At 38.5% G+C, this 20,293-nt stretch overlaps 1 protein-coding gene across 2 annotated transcripts in view; it reads left to right on the forward strand.

Moving 5' to 3' along the window:
* The window catches only part of PIGK (phosphatidylinositol glycan anchor biosynthesis class K), an 83,510-nt gene that overhangs the window by 46,641 nt on the left and 16,576 nt on the right, over positions 1-20,293 (forward strand). For both annotated transcript variants that reach the window (XM_065071312.1, XM_065071313.1), the window contains one exon: positions 15,111-15,186. In XM_065071312.1, coding sequence (XP_064927384.1) covers positions 15,111-15,186 — 76 coding nt within the window. The remainder of the gene's footprint in view (positions 1-15,110; positions 15,187-20,293) is intronic.

Consider the following 20,293-nt stretch of genomic DNA (forward strand, 5'->3'; position numbering starts at 1 on the left):
CAGTGTGGCTGGACTTCACGTAGTAAAGTTTTGTGCTGGGGAGGTGTGTTACAAAGCCCCTTGTGAGCACAAACTGGAGCGGGACACCCAGGAGCCATGAGGCGCAAGGCAGTGCTGCTCCTGATGAGCCTCCTCCCCTCAGACAGGGCCCTTTGTGCTGAGTGCCTGTCTCTGCCAGGGCGTTGATCCAAAAGTCCTGGAGAAATCTTCCACGTCTCCATGTGCAGCCTTGGTATCACAGGACACGATCCAGTACGCTCTGACAAGGTACTGCTGACGTGTACTTCAAATTAGAAACCCATCAACGTTACCCTGAGAAACAGTTTTCTACAACATCTGTGTTAAGTTCCTGTAGAACTTAATATAAGCAAAAGTGGTATTGTTTTCTAGTGTTTTGTTGTGATATGTTTTCATAGCTCTGTGGAAACTTAGAAGAGTAGTGCTGTTAGTTGGTCATGCAGGCTTGAAATATTAAGCATGGAATCATTTTGGATCATGATCATTGAGTCCAACCATAACCTAACTGTAGCACTAAACCACGTCCCTAAGAACCTCATCTAAACGGCTTTTAAACACCTCCAGGGATGCTGACTCCACCACTTCCCTGGGCAGCCTGTTCCAATGCCCAACAACCCTTTCCATGAATAATTTCTTCCTAATATTTAATCTGAACCTCCCTTGGTGCAACTTGAGGCCATTTCCTCTTGCCCTATCACTGTTGTGAGGAAATACGGTCTGTCACTGATATCACGGGGTAGGAACGCATCTAAGCTCTGACTAGTTTGGTAGATTAAACTGAACCCCACTAGGTGGTGCAAGCAAATAAATCACCTTGCAAAATACTTCTCTCCAGATGAATAAATTTGGGGAAAGGGTGTCTGTCACTAAATGAAAATATAGTCTTTGTTTTTTCGTTTGTGATTATGTACAGTAGTTATTAAAATCTAATGTTTAACTCTCTTTTATATGTGGAAGGGGCATTCTAAGACAAAAAGGTGTTTTCTGGTGTTGGCTTGGACTTGTGTATCAGCCTTTCTCATAGCATAGGCTGGTGTCACGATGCTGCATTTGTACCTGGGGTGGTGGCTCCCAGAGGAAACAGCAGGGGATTTCCACTGTGTTTCACTGTGCTCTCAGCAGTGGCTGCTGTGAAATAATATCTGTCCTAGGGGCTTACTGAGGCATTTTCAGACTTACTGTCTGCTTGGAGAATTCTGTGTCAGGATCTCTCTTGTTGTGGTTTATCCCCTGCCAGTTTCACTTTGGATTTGCTTACCTTTGCAGCAGTATTGTGTACATACAATTGAAACTATTTGGTTTTGAGAAAGACGGATTTCAAACAGTAAGTTACAATAGTGTGCTGTCAATTTGCTGTCCTGATAGAAGTGGAGTGAATAAGGCTCCGGTAGAAAGTAGTTTTTGAAATACAGTGTATGCGGTTGGTCTGTAAGGATTAATGCAGAATGTCTAATAGATCAGTGCTTTAGTAAGAAACAGCTAAACCAACCAGAAAACCACAAAACAAAACAGCAAACCTGGAAACACTCCTTCATTATACTCCTGGAGGTGATTGTAATATAACATTATCAATTTGTATTGTGCTGGCTATACCATTGTATTAAATTTAGACTGTATAATCTCTCAGCTCATTTTTAAACTGTTTTTTTTTTCCTCTTCTTCCTTTCCATTTGAAAAGACCTGCTGAGTAATGGTGGTTTTACTAAAGATGCACTGGGTAACATAGTTGTATAGCCAAAATATCAGTAAAAAAATAGTATTTGAATAAAAAAAACACTCCGCAGTCTTGAGATAAGTAGAGATTCCTGGTGTCTTCCACTTATGGGGTGCCATCAGCACTATAATTTTCTTGTCATAAACTGTGTTTTACCAGACTCTGGCTTTCCATTGTACCCCAGGCTGCCCGTTCTTCTGAGACGACGGCTCCGTGGTTGTGAGGAGACACCGGGCTGTGCTGAAGGGCGAGTGCTGCAGGGAACATGGTGTTGGCTGCTTAGCAGTCTGCTCGAGATAGCGGCTGTTCTTCTTATTCCTGTTTTCCCCACTATATCTGTCTTTCAGGCCTTTCTCAATGAATACAGTGCATCAATAAATACTATATTATCATATGTCAGTCCAGGTCTCTGTAATAAGACAATAACTGCAGTCACTAACAGCTCTCTAGTGGAAGTTTGGTACTTTACAGTGCAGTGTATTTACTGAAATGGAAATTTTTCGTTTCAAAGTGACTTATATATCCATCAGTTGGGGTGGGTGTTTGCTGCATTCATCCTAGCCTTGATAAACGCAGCAGGAGCGGGTGTTGGTTTGTGGGTTGTTGTTTGTTTTTAGGAAATGAGGCAGGGAGACATTGAAGTATAAAACCCCTGTTCCCGTGAAATCTCAGTTGACCAGCAGCCATAAAGAGTCAACACATACTTTGAGTTTTATGACAAGATTTTGTTAGAACATATAGCTTCTATAGCCTAGGCAGAAAAATTGCTGCAGAGGGATTATATTTAAATCGCAGAAAGGAAATATTTTCTTTCTCAGTTTCCTTGGGTAGGGGAACAGCATACTCCATTGCCGTCATACACTCTTGTTTATCGTTCACTCCAAAACCAGAGTAGAATTATATGATGATGCAAGTAGAAGGGCTTCAGAGTATGTTTATTAAAATGCTTTGATATTCCTGCTGAAAAAAATCAGTTGCTGTTGTTTTGGTTACTTGTATTGCAATAGTGTGTGGGAGTCCCACTCATGAATGAGGATGCACTGTAGCTGAGCAATGAACATATACAAGAAAGATGCACTGTAAGCACCACGGTGGCAGGTGTGTAACTATTCTAACGGTTTTGGTGACAGATATGTTGAACATTCATGAAAACATGAGAGAAAATGGATGATATAGAATTAAAGTTTGTTTTCCACAAAACGTTTAAAATGTGAAGTTAAAAGGTGCAGCACAGAATGTAAATTCTTGAATAGGCTCCATATATTTGATAATATGTAACATGCCCAATTTTGTTGAAAGAAATCTTCTTTTGGCTATTACATGTCTCTCTGCTTCCCACACTTTGTCTGCCTTTTTTTTACCTTGAGCATGTTGCTGTGCAATTGGAGTTGTTCCGTTGTTTCTATAACTGTTAGTTATTCCATATGCAGGTGGTTAAAGAGAAATCTACCTTTATTATCTCTACTAAATGAACCAAGAAACTTTTAATTCTTGCCTTAGTTTCATAGTTGCCTTTTATGTGTATACACAGACACATATATTTATATATGGGATTGTGGAGGACCTTAGCAGCGTTGGAGATTTTGTTCTTTTAAATTAGGTGTATTGAGAGCCTGAAATTCTGAAAGCTGAGAGACAGATTGGCATTGAGATGTTTTCTGCTTTACAGAGGCTCTTGCTAGTAGTATCTACGAGTAATGTATACTCAGCATTCAAATTTACTGATGCATTGTTGTATAGATCATAAACATCTGCAGGAAATAACTTTTAAATACTGGAAGAATGTCCTACTGGAATGAGATAAAGACCAAGATTAGGTTAATAGTACTAGGACTTCAATCAGTTAAAATTGCAAATCATTTTTATGTAAACCCTTACATTTGCATAAAAATATAACATGAACAATCCTCTGACAAAGGAGTGAAGTGGCAATTTTTTTTCCTGTGTTTTATTTTTGATGTGGAAAGTAAAACCAGATAAACCAGTTTAATGTATATACTCTAATGCCATAAGACAGTCTTAGAAAGTCATGGTTAAGTTTGGGCATATTCTGACTGAATACTGAAGGTTTAATTTTAAAAGTTGAAGTCCCATTTTCAAAAATAACTATTTAATATTAGTCTTTGTTAGACATTTTCATTAGCAACAATAATTCTACTAACTCAGAAGTTATCTTTACTGTGGGAAAGGTCCAGCCTATGTAGGTGCTCTTGAAAAATGTCCTTTTAGAAACTTAACATTTCATAGTAGTAGCTTTTGCTTTGTTACATTATAAAGATCTTTGCTTAAACATTGCTTAGCATTTACCATGTTGATGATTAAGAACTCGTACCAACATAAGAATGGAAACTAAAGGTTCTGTAAAATAGCTTTTTCATATAAAGTGGTTTTATCTCTTCACTCTTATAGTGAGACAAGTAGAACACTATGGAGAATTGAAGGTAACGGAGAAGGAAAGATGGGGAGGGAGATGCCTGTAGCTGCTTCTGTTCCTGCTTTAGCCTTGTCCCTTGGAGACAGCAGAGAGCAAGGGAGCTGATGGCTTCTGGCATGCTCCGAGCTGCTGCGTCTGTCCTTCCCCAGCAAGAAGAGGGTGAGGTAATTGGAAATCTGGACCTGGCAGGTATCTGAGTTGTTGGGTTTCATGTCAGGACTTGGATTAGAAATCACCTTGGAACATGAGAAACCTGGCTCATCCAGCCTACTGTTTGGCTTTGCAGCCAGAATAACTTGCAAATCCAGGCATATGTCTTGTACAGGTGTAGCTGTCAGAATTACTACAGGATTGAATTGAATGGAAGAAGGTAGTGTCCCTCTCTCTGTCCCACAGACCTCACATCTGGCGGCTTTCCTGGACAGGCAAGGGAATTCCCAGGTTTGTGTGCCCTTTGGGAGGCTGCAGGTGATGTGCTGTGTGCTTGACACAGGAGCAGTATGACTTGCTGCTGCTGCTTTTGTTCCTGGGAGCGGACCACTAAAATTGTTCAGGTTTAATGACTGTAAAGTTTTTTAAAGTCACTGAACTTAGTGTGGGGCACTCTGGTTAATATGCAAAGGTCTGTGGTGGACAGGACACGAGTCCTTTCTGGTTCTAATACTATGAAATAGGTGAGGACAGAAAAGCAGACCATAAAATACCAATATGAAGAAAAAGAATGACTGCGTTACAGGGTCAAACACTAATAGATTCATTGTTCAACATCAGCAGACTCACTAATCTGCAGTACCTTGGCCTCAGAGAATATAATCTAGCTGAATGTTTGTACTTGAACTCAAGGTTTCATTTGCCATTAACAGCAACAAACAAAACCAGAATCCAGACCAAAAAAAATGCACGAGTCATCTATAAATAACAGAAGATCATGGTCCAGAAAATAAGCCTGATAAAAAGCTGAAGAACTGCATATATTCTGTGCCCTCCTAATTGTGCTTAGCAAAATAATGTTAGCTAGGTGCATGCGTTGGGAGGAGAGCTAAAGCATTTACTGCAGCTGATTGGAATGGTGCTCAGGTGTGTTTGCCATGACCACTCTTAGAGTTGACTACACAGAGGAACACTTACTGGTGACAGAAGGGAAAGCAGCTGGGTAAGCTTTGTGGTGCAGTGTTTTGCAGTTCTTGGTGTATCTTGGTTGTCTGCTTTATGGAAATGTGTTACTGATCGTGTTTGTATCCAGAAAGATCAAATGCAACATCTAGTGTTCAGGGGAGACTTGATTGCATAGTAAACCATTTCTCAAAAGCCCAGAAATGTAATTTTTATGATTAATTTTCTGAGTGCCCAGTGCATAATATGCTTTTTTCAAGAAGACCTGGGCCTGTTATTGGTATCAATATGTGCTCTCTTACACACTTGCAGAAAGAAGTTCAGTTGATGTCTTTTCTCGTTATTTCATATCAGTAGGAGTGAAGCTGACAGGCTGATTAGCAGCCCTGCTGTAAAGGATCTGGAGGTGGTGGTGGACACCAGGTTGAATATAAACCAACAGAATGCCGTCATCATCAAGAAGCCAAGGTGCCTACTGAGCTGCATGAGGAGGAATACCATGAACAGACTGAGCAATATTGTTGTTATTTCTCTTGCTGGTGAAACCCCACCTGAAATACTGTCTGGCTTCCTTCAAAAAGGATGCTGAGACAGTGGAGAGATGTTGCCATGATGCTCAGAGCCTAAAGCACACAACCTGCAAGAGGCAGTTCAGAGATCTGGGCCTGCTTAGCCTTGATAATATGGGAAATGTGATAGCAGGCTGCAACGGTTTGAAATGCAGCTGTTAAGGTAAACTCTTTTGGTAACAAGGGGCCTTGCCTGTAGGTTTTGGCTTGGGAGGTTGTATATTAGGAGAAATGTTTTTGCAAAGAGCGTAGATTAACACTAGAGCATGTTCCACAGAGGGGTTGTGGAGGCTTTGAAAACTCAGCTAGACAAAGCCGTGGCTGACCTGCTTTGGTGTTGGGAGGTTGAACTAGATGATCCCCAAAAATTCCTTAGAAACAACATTTCTGTAATTCTGTGTAGTTACCTACTTGGATTAATTGGAGTAAAGGGGTGAAAAAGTAGAATAGGAAGCTTGAAATGGAGGGGGTAAGGTAGAAGGTCTGAGGACGGTGTTGGGTGGATAGCAGATGTTGCCACAGCTACTTCGATGGATTCTTGTAGTGAGCTAAGCAGTCTCATGAGAAATTATAGCTGGATGGTACATTACGTGACTCATGAACTAAAAAATAGAAATACGTACTGTAGGTGTAGAAATATTGGACTTAAAATGTGTGTATTACAGGGTTTTTAGAAGGTGCTTGTTGGAAAGTGTAACAATATAAACAAATGCAAATATGTTTAATTTGAACATACGTAGGAAGGAACACTGGTATTATGCAAAATATGAACTTTGCTATGAAGACTAATTATGGCCACTAAATAATGGAATTGTTATCCTGGCACATTCCCGTGTTAATTCTTTGTTTAAAAACACCTTCCCGCTGATTTTTCTTCCTGTGCACTGGCAGGCGGACTTGAATTGGTTTACATAATGATTAGGCACTGCTGATAAACTGTCAATTATGAAAAATTAACAAGCTTGCTTTATCCAGCTGGAAGTATAATTGTAACATGTACTGGTAGCAGGATTTTAAACTGCATATATGATGTAGGGCAGGGGAGGGTTTGGTTGTCTTTTTTATTGAGATTTCTGTGAAATTCAGTCGCAAGTTTTCCAACTACTAGTCACAAAGCAGTAATAACCTGTGGGTTTTTTAACCACTCTTTTAAATGTTTTCCTGTGCAATTAGGAATGACCAGTTTCAAGGGTGAAGTTTGCAGCCTCAGTTACAGCTACAGCACATTGTCAATTCAAACTAGATTGAACTTTTGCTCAGCTGGGTGGATGATGTTCTTTTCTGACTGGTTTGGACTATCAGTAGAAGCTCCTCTGATGTTACTGGACTTGTCTGTATAAACATGCCCCAGTTTGGGAAATTTGATGGAGACACTTGTTCTTTCTTCCCCAAGCCCCTGCCTGCTGTAAGAATGAATTAACACTAAGCAATGAGGACCTACTTTTAGCTGTGAATTCAAATGGTGATTTTCAATGATAGAGGAGAGACTTAGCTGGTCTTTTTATCTCCATTTTCTTGATTAGCATTTTGTGCTTCAGCAGCATCATCATGTTGAAGTTTAAATTAATTCAAAAGAGATTTTCTAATTTACCTAAAATGTGGAGTATTTGAGATAACAAAATGAAGCCCGACAGGTCATGTGTTTTCCAGTAGCAGCAAAGTCACTTCTGCTTACATAAGTTAATATTCTTTTTAATTCCTTTCTTGTGTCTTGCCTAAGTATAAAAATAGGAGCAGGAAGAACAGAGAGTCCCTTCAGTGACTAAACATATGTTGACAAAAGTAATTGGCTAGAAAAGAGTAGAGAGACAATATTGGTCAACCCGTGTTAAAACTGTAGACTTCTATTACTACTTTTTAGGATCTTGGGATGATTAGGAATATGTGGCTTGACAAAGGTTAATCACCTGAAATTCTTTAGATAAGAAATTATGTGTGGATCAGAGAAAGGCAGAGGAACATTTGTTACAGTCTAGTTTTATCCAGCTTATGAAGCAGCAAACTATAACAGTGTCTCTGGCAGCCTCTGGGGACACCAGCAGACCTGTTTATGATCAGGTCCAGGAGAAATCTCAGTGCATTCAGAGACTTCAGATATTTTTTTAATAAGTCTGAACAACTAGTTTGGGTCAAAATTTTTCACATTTGAAAAGAAATGAACAGATTACAGAGAGTATTTTGCATTTCTAAATGCTTTGCTGTGTTATTCTACAGGAATATCTCTGTAAAGGCCAGCATACTGAAGTAAAATATCTTTTCTTTTCAGTGCAAGTCAGTGTGTTCCTTGTTCAGATAAATATAAACCTGATTGTGTCTAGCACTGATTTAGTTTTTTGTTGCATCAGAGCTGATTTCTGCTTTCAGTTTATTTTTTTCCTACATCTCCATATTGTATTGTTCATCTTCTTTTTAAGCGATTTTTGAGAGTGTGCCACCTGGTGCATTTGTCTCTGCAAGCATCATGAAGTGGAGGTCACAGCATCCGTAGACCAAAGAATCTTGGTGTGCTTGGCTGTAGGTGTGACGTGCCTGCATAACTCCACTGTAGACATCGCTCCCTCCTCTCCTCATCCTTGAATATGCACTAATCGCTTACACATCCAAAGACTTAACGCTCTGCAGCAATGAACTGTAAAAGATGCACATTAGCATTCTGCTAGTCAGTCCTGCAAGGTCACCCAGGGTAAGCTGCCAGCTGTCCAGCTTACCAAAGCTCAGTACTATGGTCATGAATGAACTTGTTTGCATTATTAGGTATATCAGGTTTTCAGAGGGGGCATCCACACTCACCTGAGCAAAGGTTGCAGCAGCAAAGTGTTCACTGAATGCTTTCTTAAGTATCTGAAAGACTTGTTTTGAGCCTTTAACTGAAGAAACTGATGCCATGGAAGAGACGTTGTAAGGAGGTTCCCTGGAATGATTATGCTCAAGTGCTTCTCTGCTTTATGACTATCCATGTTGTAAACAGGCTTACAGGAAAATCTTGCGTTCCACTACAAGATAAGAAAACGATTGATCACTGCCCTTTTTGGGGAAGAACAGAGTTAACCGTCATCTCATCTTTTCAAGCACTGGCATTTTCCATGTACATTATTGGTGCTTCTATTGTTTAAACATACCTTATTCTTAAATGCGTGTGAAGTTAGGATTTAGGAGATAGATTGAGTACCTGGCATTAATCCAAGGTCTAATTCTTAATCTTCTGTAGTATGGATATGGTAGATAAATTTCTCAATGGCCAATTTTAAAAACTATTCACTCAAACCCGACATAGCCCATTTCAACCTCTCCTTAATAGGAAACCTAATAACTTTTTCTGATGTGGTACATAAAGCTCTGGTATTTTGTTTTCTTTTTATTGCCAGATGCAAGCGTGTTCATGTATTTACAGTCAATAAAGCAATCAGTGCTATACACAGGTTTAGATTAATAATTTCAACCCTTCAGTCTGGGGTGTGTGATTTAGACCACTGCATCTTTTGGTCACATACTGACTGTCCCATCAGCTGCAGTATTTCTGCTATTGAGCTGTTTATAGAAGTGGGACAATCTGTTCCGGTATTTTCATTCATTCTATTCAGAAGTTATATGTTAGACAGACCAGACTGCACTTCAGGAGCAATGCAAGTCGTGTACATCTACAGCAAATGAAGAAGATAATACTCAACCCCCTTTTTCCATAATGCATTTTTGTCTCTGATGTTCTCTTATTTACCCTCTTCACTCTCAGATATTGTGTAGTTTCCAAGACGTGGTTGTATATTAGGACTTACCATCAAGCGAAAATAGTTTCAAGGCAGTGCAATATAACCTAAGCATGGATCATATGCATAAAAGAATGTGTGAGCTGTCCAAACCATCAAATGTGATGACTGTATAGGAAGGAAGAGAGAGACTGTATAGGAAGGAAGAAATATTGGCCTTAGACCTATTGCCTCATATAATTAATGAATTTTTATATTTGCCCAGAGTGACATGTTTTATGGCTTGTCCTGTTATCTAGACTTCTCTCTTTCTTGAAGTGTCTTAACAGCCCATTTCTGCTGTGAGCTCAGCAGTTAGTGATCATGTTGCTTTTTTCTTCCTGTATTTTTGTAATACTTGCGTGAGATAAATTATATCTCTGCCCTAAGGCCACTGCAGCTATTCTGTGTAGCAGACCATAGGCTGGATTAGCACTTGTGGCAACATGTGCCACCTCTTGTTGCTAGGGATTTATTTTTCTTTAGCACACACTGACTCTTGGGATTTTTCCCGTAAGAGTGAGCATGCAAATATAAATAACAAATAAGATTTTTCACTAAATATCTTGACACATTTTACTGGATTTAGATTCATTTCCACAGTTTCTGTTTCATGCTTACTTTCCTTCATCTAAGAGCAGTCACAGTGGCAGTATAAAAATAACTTTTAAATTGAATTTTTCAAGATCCTCCTCTTGTGCTGTCTCTTACTGCTTCCCACTTCTCTTCTGATTTTATGTTTCTTTCTAGTCTTCTCCCTGAAAATCAAGATCTCCTTATGGTTTGCATTGCCAGCTGTCAGGCATGATGCGGTATGTGCTGCTATGCCATGGTGTTAGCTTGCTTTGGCACTGTTGGCAGCACTCTGCTGTCGTGCTCAATTGAGACAGAAAGCACCATTTCTTACTGGAAAATTAAGTCATGAAGAATGACTTTTGTTGTTTTGTTTTGGTTTTTTTTTGCAATAGAATTATTTTGAAAGAAATTCGTGTCACAATATTAATTTTATAAAGGTTTCAGTGTCAAATATGAATGAGCTAAACAGTGAGGCCAACTGATTTTCTGAAATTACATCCTCAAATTGACAGACATGATTCGAGCAGAAAGTCTGTTAGCTGAGGGTTGCCGTGGGGTCTTTGACCGGTAATTCTGCCAGTCCAGGAGGCCCAACATTAGTGGGCTACTAACTTCAGGCTACTGTCAAATGAAGCTGCAGTTTTGCAGCAAGTTTCCTTCTCCTCAGTACTAACTGCCCTGATTTTGGCTTTCATTTGATCCGCTTGCAAAACTGACCAAGCCAGCCAATGGAATTTTCTTAAAGACAGAATATGAGGCTGCTTCTGTGCTTGTAATTAGACAGACTGATGTATTGTCTTGCAGTCACATGGGATGCTTTATTGTTAGTGTGGTCCCTGGTACGATCTTGGTTCACACCAGCTGACGCTCTCCTGGACAAGGCTTGCACAGGGTTCAGGGCATAACATGTGCCCAGAGCAGCTGGTTTTGGATGCAGCCCCCACTTTAGGGGAGGGAATTCAGCCGTGTAATTGTGAGCTACATCATGTTGCTTGATCTTGCTGGCAGCGAGCTGTCTCTGTTCTTTTTTAAAAAGACCATTTAAAATATATCCTCTGTGCCCACTTGCAGGAGATTCTAGGCTCTGGTAGCTGTTCCCTGGCCTTTTCTCAGGACAGACAAGTCTTGACTTCAGTCCTGTTCTTGGAGCTTTCAGGATGGCTGCTGTTCCATGCAAGACTTTTGTATGCGGTGTTTCATCCTCTATGTACTCAGAGCACAGCAATTTCTTGTTGCATCATCCAGTTTTCACCTTTGTTAGAAGGAATGACTGCACTACAGGTTTTGTTGGTAACATAAAAAGGGCAAAAAGAAATTTAGAGGAAATTGCCTTATACCTGTTCTACAAATGTTTAGACCAGTACACTAGTGCTTGGTCTGAGAAATGAAAGAGAGGTCTGTGGAGCCTTCATAGTACTAGAATGGTCTTCAAAGGAGTTTATATAGCTTGTATCTATTAAAACAAGTACTGAAATCGCTATGGCCAACTGATGTAGTTATGCTGGTAGAACTTAGCGTGCTGGACGTCTTGAAGCACTTCAGAGCGTTTTCCAAACTGACTGTGTATAAGTATTTGAAAACTGAGGCCTGTCATGAAGTTTGATTTCTGTCACAGGTATCATCACTTGATAGGAAAGTGAGAAACATAAATCAGCAAAAAATGTGGTTTTCTCACAAAGTTTTTACTTTCATTTGTTTAAAATACAACATAACTTGTAGGGGTAATTCCCTTTTTTTAACTGAAAAGAATGTCACTCGTATTAGGTGCTTTTAATTTTCCAATATGTAAATAACTATGAACAGTGAATATAATAATAGTTCAGATCTGACTCTGTCAGAACCAGGAGTAGAAGTGGATGAGACTATCCATAGAAAAATGTGCTGAAATATTCTGATAGTTCATCGAAGAAAAGAGCTAGGAGCAAAGCTTTCAGGAAAGCCTTTGTGAAGCCATACCTATGCTTATGAATTTAGGTAAAAAAAAACCCCAGTCATGGTCAGTAAGAACTTATTGCTATTTTAGGTTGGCTTAATAATCTGCATATCCTTCTCACAGTTAATTTTTGTTAAATGGATCTGAGCGTATGATACTAGGAGACAATGGTATGTACATTCAGATTAAAAATGCCATGCGATGGCTTTAGATGACAGCACTGCAGCATCATAATAACGTATATTACAGTATTATTGTAAAATTTGTAAATATAATTTACTGTGAGTTATTCTTGCACTTTATTATGGAACCTCAAGTGCCCAAAGTTTATTGATGCACTGCTTTATCATGCCGGCTAGCTCAAGTTAATGACTCGCTCCAGGTAGAGGATATAGTTGGGCAATATTTCATACAGCTTTTTTATCAAGAGTTTTGAGCTTCCATACTTTAATTTATGCAGTTTAATATAAAAGATAGAGATACATGCTCATCCAGTTGAGGAGGCTTATCTGCACCGGAACCAAACTCTCTTTTGTAGGCTTGACAGCTAGTACATCACTACAGTACGTATACAAGAAGCTGATGGCATTTAAGCAACAATGTTGGGAGTTCATTTCTGAAGTTTTCTTCCAAAATACCTGTGTGCATGCATGTATACATATGATAGTGTGGGTATATATATATATATATATGTAGACACGTGTATGTATATAATATAATGTCCACCTATCTAATCTATATCCTAGACTTTATATATGTATATAAAATGTAGTGTAGTTCAATTAACTGGATTATTTTTTTCAGAAAAGAAATCGGAAAAAACTAGAAAATAGTCTTTCTTGATGTCGAAAGGCTCCTCTCAGCCTAATTTCAATTTAAATCTAATTACTTTAAAATACATATTTATACTCTTTTTTCCCTCCCTGTTTTTTATAGTAAGGCTTCCTAAGGCTCAAAATTACCTTGGTAATTTTTCGCTATCTTTTTTAATCCTTTGACATTTGAATAAAGGTCTTTTTTCTGCAATTGCCAAGGAGGGTGTTTGACTATGCAAGGGAATGCTGACTGTCTAGACAGAAAACATTGCCAAAAGTACAAAGTCCTTGATAGAACAGACAAGCCTTTTTTTTCTTCCCCTGCTAATATTCAGTTTATAGTAATTTTAGTTGTTACTTGCAGTTTTCACGGATTTAATTTTGGAATTTGAGAAAATGCAGTGTGGTTGTGTTTGTTTGTTTGTTTTTCCACCAAATTTGCCGTGTCCCCGCACAGACTGCAGAGATAAGTGTTCAAGATATTGATCAATATTTTGTTCTGTGCACAGTGGTTTCATACCTAGAACTATGCCTAAGAAGTGGCTTTCGGTAGCTGGTATCCGTAAATCAAGGTGCTGTGTCAGCTAACAGGCTCCCGGTAGAACAGAAGCCATCCCATATTCACACCAACTGTGGGTAGCTAAATAGACACTGGTTATCTTTGCTGGTCAGGACTCTGCAAATGATGGAAAGGAGAACAGTGTAAAGGTTCCTTCTGCACCCTGCAGGGGACTTGCTGAGCCCACTATCAGCTCTGATGGTTGTGTGCAGTATATTTCATCATGTCAGTGCAAATTCAGAACTGCCGTAACAGTCTAAAAATTCTAAAAACCGTATGGGTAAATGAGCTCTTTCAGTCGACCAGCTTCAGTAATTCAGAGCTTGCTTACTTAATTTTCCTTAAGCACATTAAGCAGTGCTGGATGGGCTGTCACTGTGATCTTTGAAATATTGCCAGGTTTCTTTTTTCTCTGGTTTTAAATTTTAACTTCCATGCTTCCCTCTACTCTGTTCCATACAAATGTCTGGGTAATCAGGCTCTTATTTGGAGCTTAAAAGCATTCCAAGCCACAACAAAAATTCCAAAATGGAAAAGGGACGAGATGTGCATTTATTGTCCTCTCTTCTACCACACTGCAGAGTCTAAGCCTTTAGTTTCTGGCTCTTACCTGCAGGTAAATTAACCCAGCAAGCATGTATCATTTTTGACTAGAATGGGTATAAGGTAGTAATTTGAACCTCGAAAATAATGTCTTGGCCACAGTTTTTTTTTTCTGAAAGTAATTCTAATTTAAGTTTGTAGAAAGGTTTTCTTTTCATAGGGATCTCATTTTTTTCCCCTTCATTTCTTGTCATATTACTCAAATTCCTATATTCAGAACTCTTCAGAAAGATTGAGGAGTGACTGATGAAAACCTTGAATGAGACTTTGAAAATATAGCACACGCTGTGCAGTTCCAGTAGAATAAAGCAGTATGGTTGAAGGGTTTAAGACATGCTTTCATATTAATTTACCATCATTTAAATATTCTTTTAAGAGACTGCTTATGGATTCTGAATTTCCAGTTGTAACTATAATTTATTTGAAGTTTAAAGGGATATGATGCATTTTCTTTGTGAAGTATTTCTACTTGTTTTGTTCATGCCAGTTCTTTGGCGTGTTTGAAGCCCGTGGAACACACCAGTGTGCTGGCAACTTGTACCAGAGCCGAACGCTGATGTGCAAAAATAGGAAACGGTGAATAATCCCTCTTGCCTTGTGAGATGGTTGTATTTGAATGATCTTGGCAGGACTGAGTGAAGGAGCTTGTATTGTTAACAGTGCTGAATCTGCTATATAAACGCATCAGACTTTTCTTCTGTGGGGATTTCAATCCAGCTTTCACCAGCGCTTTGTTCACCCAGAACTAAATTTGAAGGTTTTCTTAGGTTTCTGCTGCTAAATATGTGCTTTGGTCAGGAAGAAGTCCACATTGCACACGTTTTTGTTTACTATGAATTTATTCTTTCACTGAGCTTTCTAAGAAATATATTCAGTTAAGGTCCTAAAATACACTTTTTCTTCATCTTAAGCAAAATAATCACCCATATACCACACTTTTAAAAAAGTAATGTATCTGAAACTCTTACATTTCAAGAATTTAACTCAATAAACATTATACTAACTAATAACTGTTAACCTCTCTTCTTCTCAGGCTTCCAAGGGATGAGGTGGCAACAGAACCACTAAAATATGCTGAACAACTTCCTGTAGCTCAGATAATACACCAGGTATGTCTTTCTATTTTAAGGATTTTCTTTGAGAATAAACATCATCTGTAATATTTAAACTACTTTTCTAGGTCATGCAGAATCAACATCCTCATGCTGGAAGTATGTAAAAACAACATACTCTTATTCAGATGACAAGTATTAAATTATAAAAGTCTTATTCTGAACATGGCAATGACTTACTGTATGACACAGCTGACACTTCAGAGGTTGCTGTTAAAATTGTGTGTCTACCGATATAAAAGAAAAAAATCCATTAAGCTCTTCAAATTTGCATCTTGACCTAAATTATATTCCCCTTCCTGAAAAAGCTGCCGAAGTATAGAGTCGTTATAATGGAGTAACTGTCATGACGAGTTGATACAGGGAAAACAATCTCCCCTGTTACTACAGTTCTGAATTAGCTCCGTTTCCATTTCTGGCTACAGCAGTGTCATCAGACTTCCTGCTGTACACAGAATTGTTTGCCTTTTGTTTTGCATGATAGAAACAAAACAAAAACCAAAAAAGATTGAGATTTAGCTTAGATTGTGTCTTCTAACTGTGTCTTTATATATAAAGTCAATACTCTTCTATTTATTTAGGTAAACAAATGAGGGATGATGGGACATTTGAGCTGGAATTGAATAGCGGGCTACAGTTTTTATTACAGCATGTATTTTGTTCCCCCCAATTTATGGCAAGGAGGAAGAGACCTCTTTTGTGCTGAAGATTCTATACTCCTTTCTTTTTTAACTTTGTAGATGCGAGCCCTGCTTCAGGGACAGGTAACAATAGTTTTCCTAAGTCAGGACTGAATAGTTCAGATTACTGTCTTCCTAATGGTTCTTTGGCAGTATGGAATCCATCAGGTAATCAGGTATACTCCAAAAAATTGACCTGAAGGTTGGGGAAGATGACCCTATGATGACAGGTCATCATAGGGGACAAAATGGTACAGTCCATCCACTGTTTTGAGATAAGGAAATCTTCCACCTGGAAACTGGGACTTGATCTTGGCCAGGGTAGCAATAGCCAGGTAGACAATGTTAGATAAAGCTGTGGTTTCAGACTGAGCTGGTTTTGAATGCTTGAAGATCAAGAGGAACAGATCAAAGTTCACTAAATGTCAAAGTTGCTTACAGAATCCTATTAGTTATTATTGTAGATCTTTCTGAATACCTGTGTTAATCAGTGTTTTTAAGAAGCTCAGTCAGACGCTGCAGGCAGTGCTGGTTTTACCTTAAAGGAAACAAGCTTTATTTTACAACTTTGAAGTATACCGGTCTTTTCTGCGAGAGGTAAACACAAGGGATTTGAAAACTTTTGGCTGAAATCTGCACCTCCGGGAAGAATTTCTGATGTGTTCAGAACATGGAAGACTGGAAATCAGGACCAGTTTGTATGTCAGGAACTCCCTGGTGTTGTCAGAGCTTCAAATGACCCAACAGCCTGCAAATGTCACATTTAAAATTCTGTCTTCATGTCTGACTCTGAGCATAAATGAATTAAACAGCAGAGCAGGCAGCCAGTCAATATGTTCTTAACAGTGAGAGTGAGCAATGAAACAGTTTGGGGGTTGTTTGGAATCAGTAAATAGAAACTGCGTGGAATGGCTCACCTAGAGGAAAATCTCAAATAGGAAACAGAATTAACCTTTAAGATGGTCGACCAGACGAAATGTCATAGTAATATTTTTACAACATTAGGTGGGTAATAGCCACAGAGGGTTCATTGGGCTGCTGTGTGTTATACTGCAATAGAATATTGCACTGTGGAAAGGCTAGAAGCTTTTTTTTGTGTGTTCTTATCTGTTTGCTGTAGCAAATTTACCGAGAATATAGAGCTGTGGTCCACACAAAGCAGCAAAACAGACCCAACAGAACTGCAAATGTCTTTGATGTGGAGAAACAGAGCAAAATGACTGTTGTTTAGCTATTGTGCCAGGGAGTCAGGCATCATGCCCTGGTTTTGGATGATGATGATGATGCCCTTTTTGAGCCTCCAGCTGTAATCAGCTCAGCATACTCTGCACTCGTGTCCTGCTGAATTAGCATTGCAGAGATTATAATGTGTCATTTCTGAGGGCCCTGTGACAATTGGGACACGTAGTGCAAGGGCCATGTTAAGTTCATTTGAATAAATATTTTTTACTTGAAGAAAAAAGAAAGAAATTCTAAGAAATAAGATAACATGAGTAAAACCAGTGAATACTATTTGTGGTGTTGTGATGCTTTATCCAAATGAGTAATCACTGTGTTTAGTATCGGCTTTTGTTGTCGGTTCTATATCACACGGAAGAGTTCTTTCATGTTAACCCATGTTGCGTTTACCTCTAGGCAGAAATAAAGGCAGCAGCGGTGTATATTTGTAGCATAAATATACATTAATATTTCACAATGGTAGACTAGTATCCTAAATCAGTATAATGCCGAAGTACAATTTAATTATAGTGAGTAGCCAATGCAGCTGTTAATTCTATCTGAATTTTACTCTAAACTTATTCTTCTGAATGCTACTGAAAGTCTATGTGTTTTCGTTGGGCATTTACATGTGATTTCTAACATTCTCTTCAGTACTTCCCTGGTATTTTAAAAAATGTTATCCTAATGAACAGAAATGTACCTTTTGATTTCTAATCCGATTATTCCATGTGAAAATTTCAGACTTGATACAGACTAAACTATTTAATGAAAGCAGACCCAGAATCTGATTTGGGGATTGATCTTAAACTTTACGGTAATTATGTGTTATTATAACAGTATAAAACAAAAAGAATAACAACCCTATAAAGTTCACAGTTCCATTTCTCAGAAATGTGATATATTGAATGCATTAGACCATGATTAATTATTAAAAAGACAAATTTGAAGAAATGAAGATAAATAGCAGGATGAAAACAAATACTAACATTTAAGCCACTAGTTTTTAGACACTAACCAAAATGAAGTGGCTTTCTCCCTTTTCAGAAACGAAAGAAAAATGTGTGTTTTCAACTGAAATAAAGAACCACTAGTGCTCGGTAGAGGAATGCAGTCATTCATGTAAACTTCTAAAATGGCAAAAGTTAAACTTTCAGAAGAATTCCCACATAAGACAGCCTTTGTAATGAGGTTCTTTGTGTACAGCCGTGCATACAATGCTGCTACTCGGACTGAGTTTATGAATAGTAAGGGAGAAAAAGGAGAGATTACTTTAATTCTGCACCTTCTTTAGTTGAAACAGATCTGGTGAAAGAACGTGAGAAACTGCATTTGAGAAGATTGTTTTCATTTATCATAAAGGATATTCATTGCTGGCCTTCTAATTCAGCCAGGTATTTTAATTAAAGTACCTACCTTTAGTGCCCATGCTCATGCTCTGAATGTCACTATGTGTTAATATATTTTGCCTACCTGGAATTTAGAGTATTGAAGAGACTTAAATTGTTACAGGTGTCTTACTGATGGAAGGATGTTTTATTGATGAAAGGCACATTTCGGTGGATAAATGCCAGATCTCCTGATGTTTTTATAATTGAAAACAAAATGAAACAGCAAATTCAGACTACGATCGACTTGTATACTGATTTTAGTCCATTGTAAAATATTAAGTAGATAAATTAACATGCTGTTAAAATAGGATGGTATCTCAGGAAACCAACTTCCAACCCATAGTGGTGATTGCACAATTTATTTAAATTTGACATGGTTTACTTAATTCCTAGGTGTTTTTTCATATAGGGCAATGCATGGGGGATGTTAGATGTAATTTCTAATTAAATTAGATTGAGTTTCCTTTTGGATGTATGTATTAAATTTGTTTTGTAAGGTTTTAAACCAGTGCACTTCCGTAGGCTCTCTGTAGAAGCCTTAGTGGAAAATGCCTTCTGTAATCTCAGGAGATCACTGGGAGGTCATGCCAGCCCTGTTGAGTCAATCTGTCTCTCCATTCCACATTCCAGTTGAGCAACTCATGTGAGCACCATTAGCTTTGCTGAGTTTAGGCTTGCAGGACTTTAGGGAGTTGCCACATCCAGTCTAGTTTGAGGGTATCGACTCAGTCCACAATAAGGGAAACTAAATAAGAAATGTAAGAAAGAAGATGGGAAAGGGATCTCCAGAATCATAGGTGGACAGGCTGATCATCATCAAACATGACTGTAGAGTTGCAGATCTGTATTAAGTCTTGCAAGAAGGTCTTTGTTTCCATAATTTCTGTGCTTCTCTAACGAGTTTGCCCTCCCTCCAAAATAAAATCCATTTACTTTCAAGATTACTTTTTATTCATTCTTGGGACCTCATTCTCACACAGTAGAGGGGTGTTAGTTTATTCATTTGTTGATGTTGTTCCTGTTTCACGCTGATTTAATTGAGAGGGGCTTTCTTTAGCAGCATTTCGCAGAAATTGTTGAAACACTATTAAGAAAATGGAACACATCGTGTTGTATAGATTTTTTTAAAGTTATTTTTGATAATCTATAACACAACAATTTTAGCCCTCAGACTTAAATGTTTTCACAAACATTACATTAAAGTGGTTTTATGTGACTTGCGATCTTTGTGAAATGCTCGATATGAAAATTAACCCATCACATGCTCCTAGAATCTTGAAAGTAAGCCTGTAAAATTCAGGGGTCACACGGGTGCCTTGCCTGACCCCCCGCAGCTGCCCTATAGCACTTGTTACATTTCAAGGGTGGCCTCTCGCCCCCACTCTACGGCTGCCCTGATGGTGGAATCTTAGTGCCTGTTTATGTTTTATAAGAACCATTAGTGGTGTGCAGAACTTTAGTCAAGCACGCATGGTGTTTAATTGCACAGCAGACAGTAATTTTAGTTTACGGATAATAATTTATTAAAAGTCTTAAAGTACCTTGATAAGGGGTATTTGCATTTTACTCTGTCTTTGTGGGCTATGAGGTCCAAAAGCTATGAGGTGATACTTAGCTGTGTCAGGTTGGATGTGCAAAGTTTTAGACGCGGCTGTTTATACATTCTCTGAAAATACATTCTTGTAGCTGTGTTTGAAAAGAAAGCATAGCTTGCTTTTTAAAACTCTGGTCACAGTATTTAGCTAGATGATGTCAAAGATAAAATATGACCTTTCACCAAAAGGTCCAAATTTTGCTGCACCTTTTAGCACAGAC

Source organism: Columba livia, chromosome 8 (genome assembly GCF_036013475.1).
Source record: "Columba livia isolate bColLiv1 breed racing homer chromosome 8, bColLiv1.pat.W.v2, whole genome shotgun sequence".
NCBI classification, from domain to species: domain Eukaryota; kingdom Metazoa; phylum Chordata; class Aves; order Columbiformes; family Columbidae; genus Columba; species Columba livia.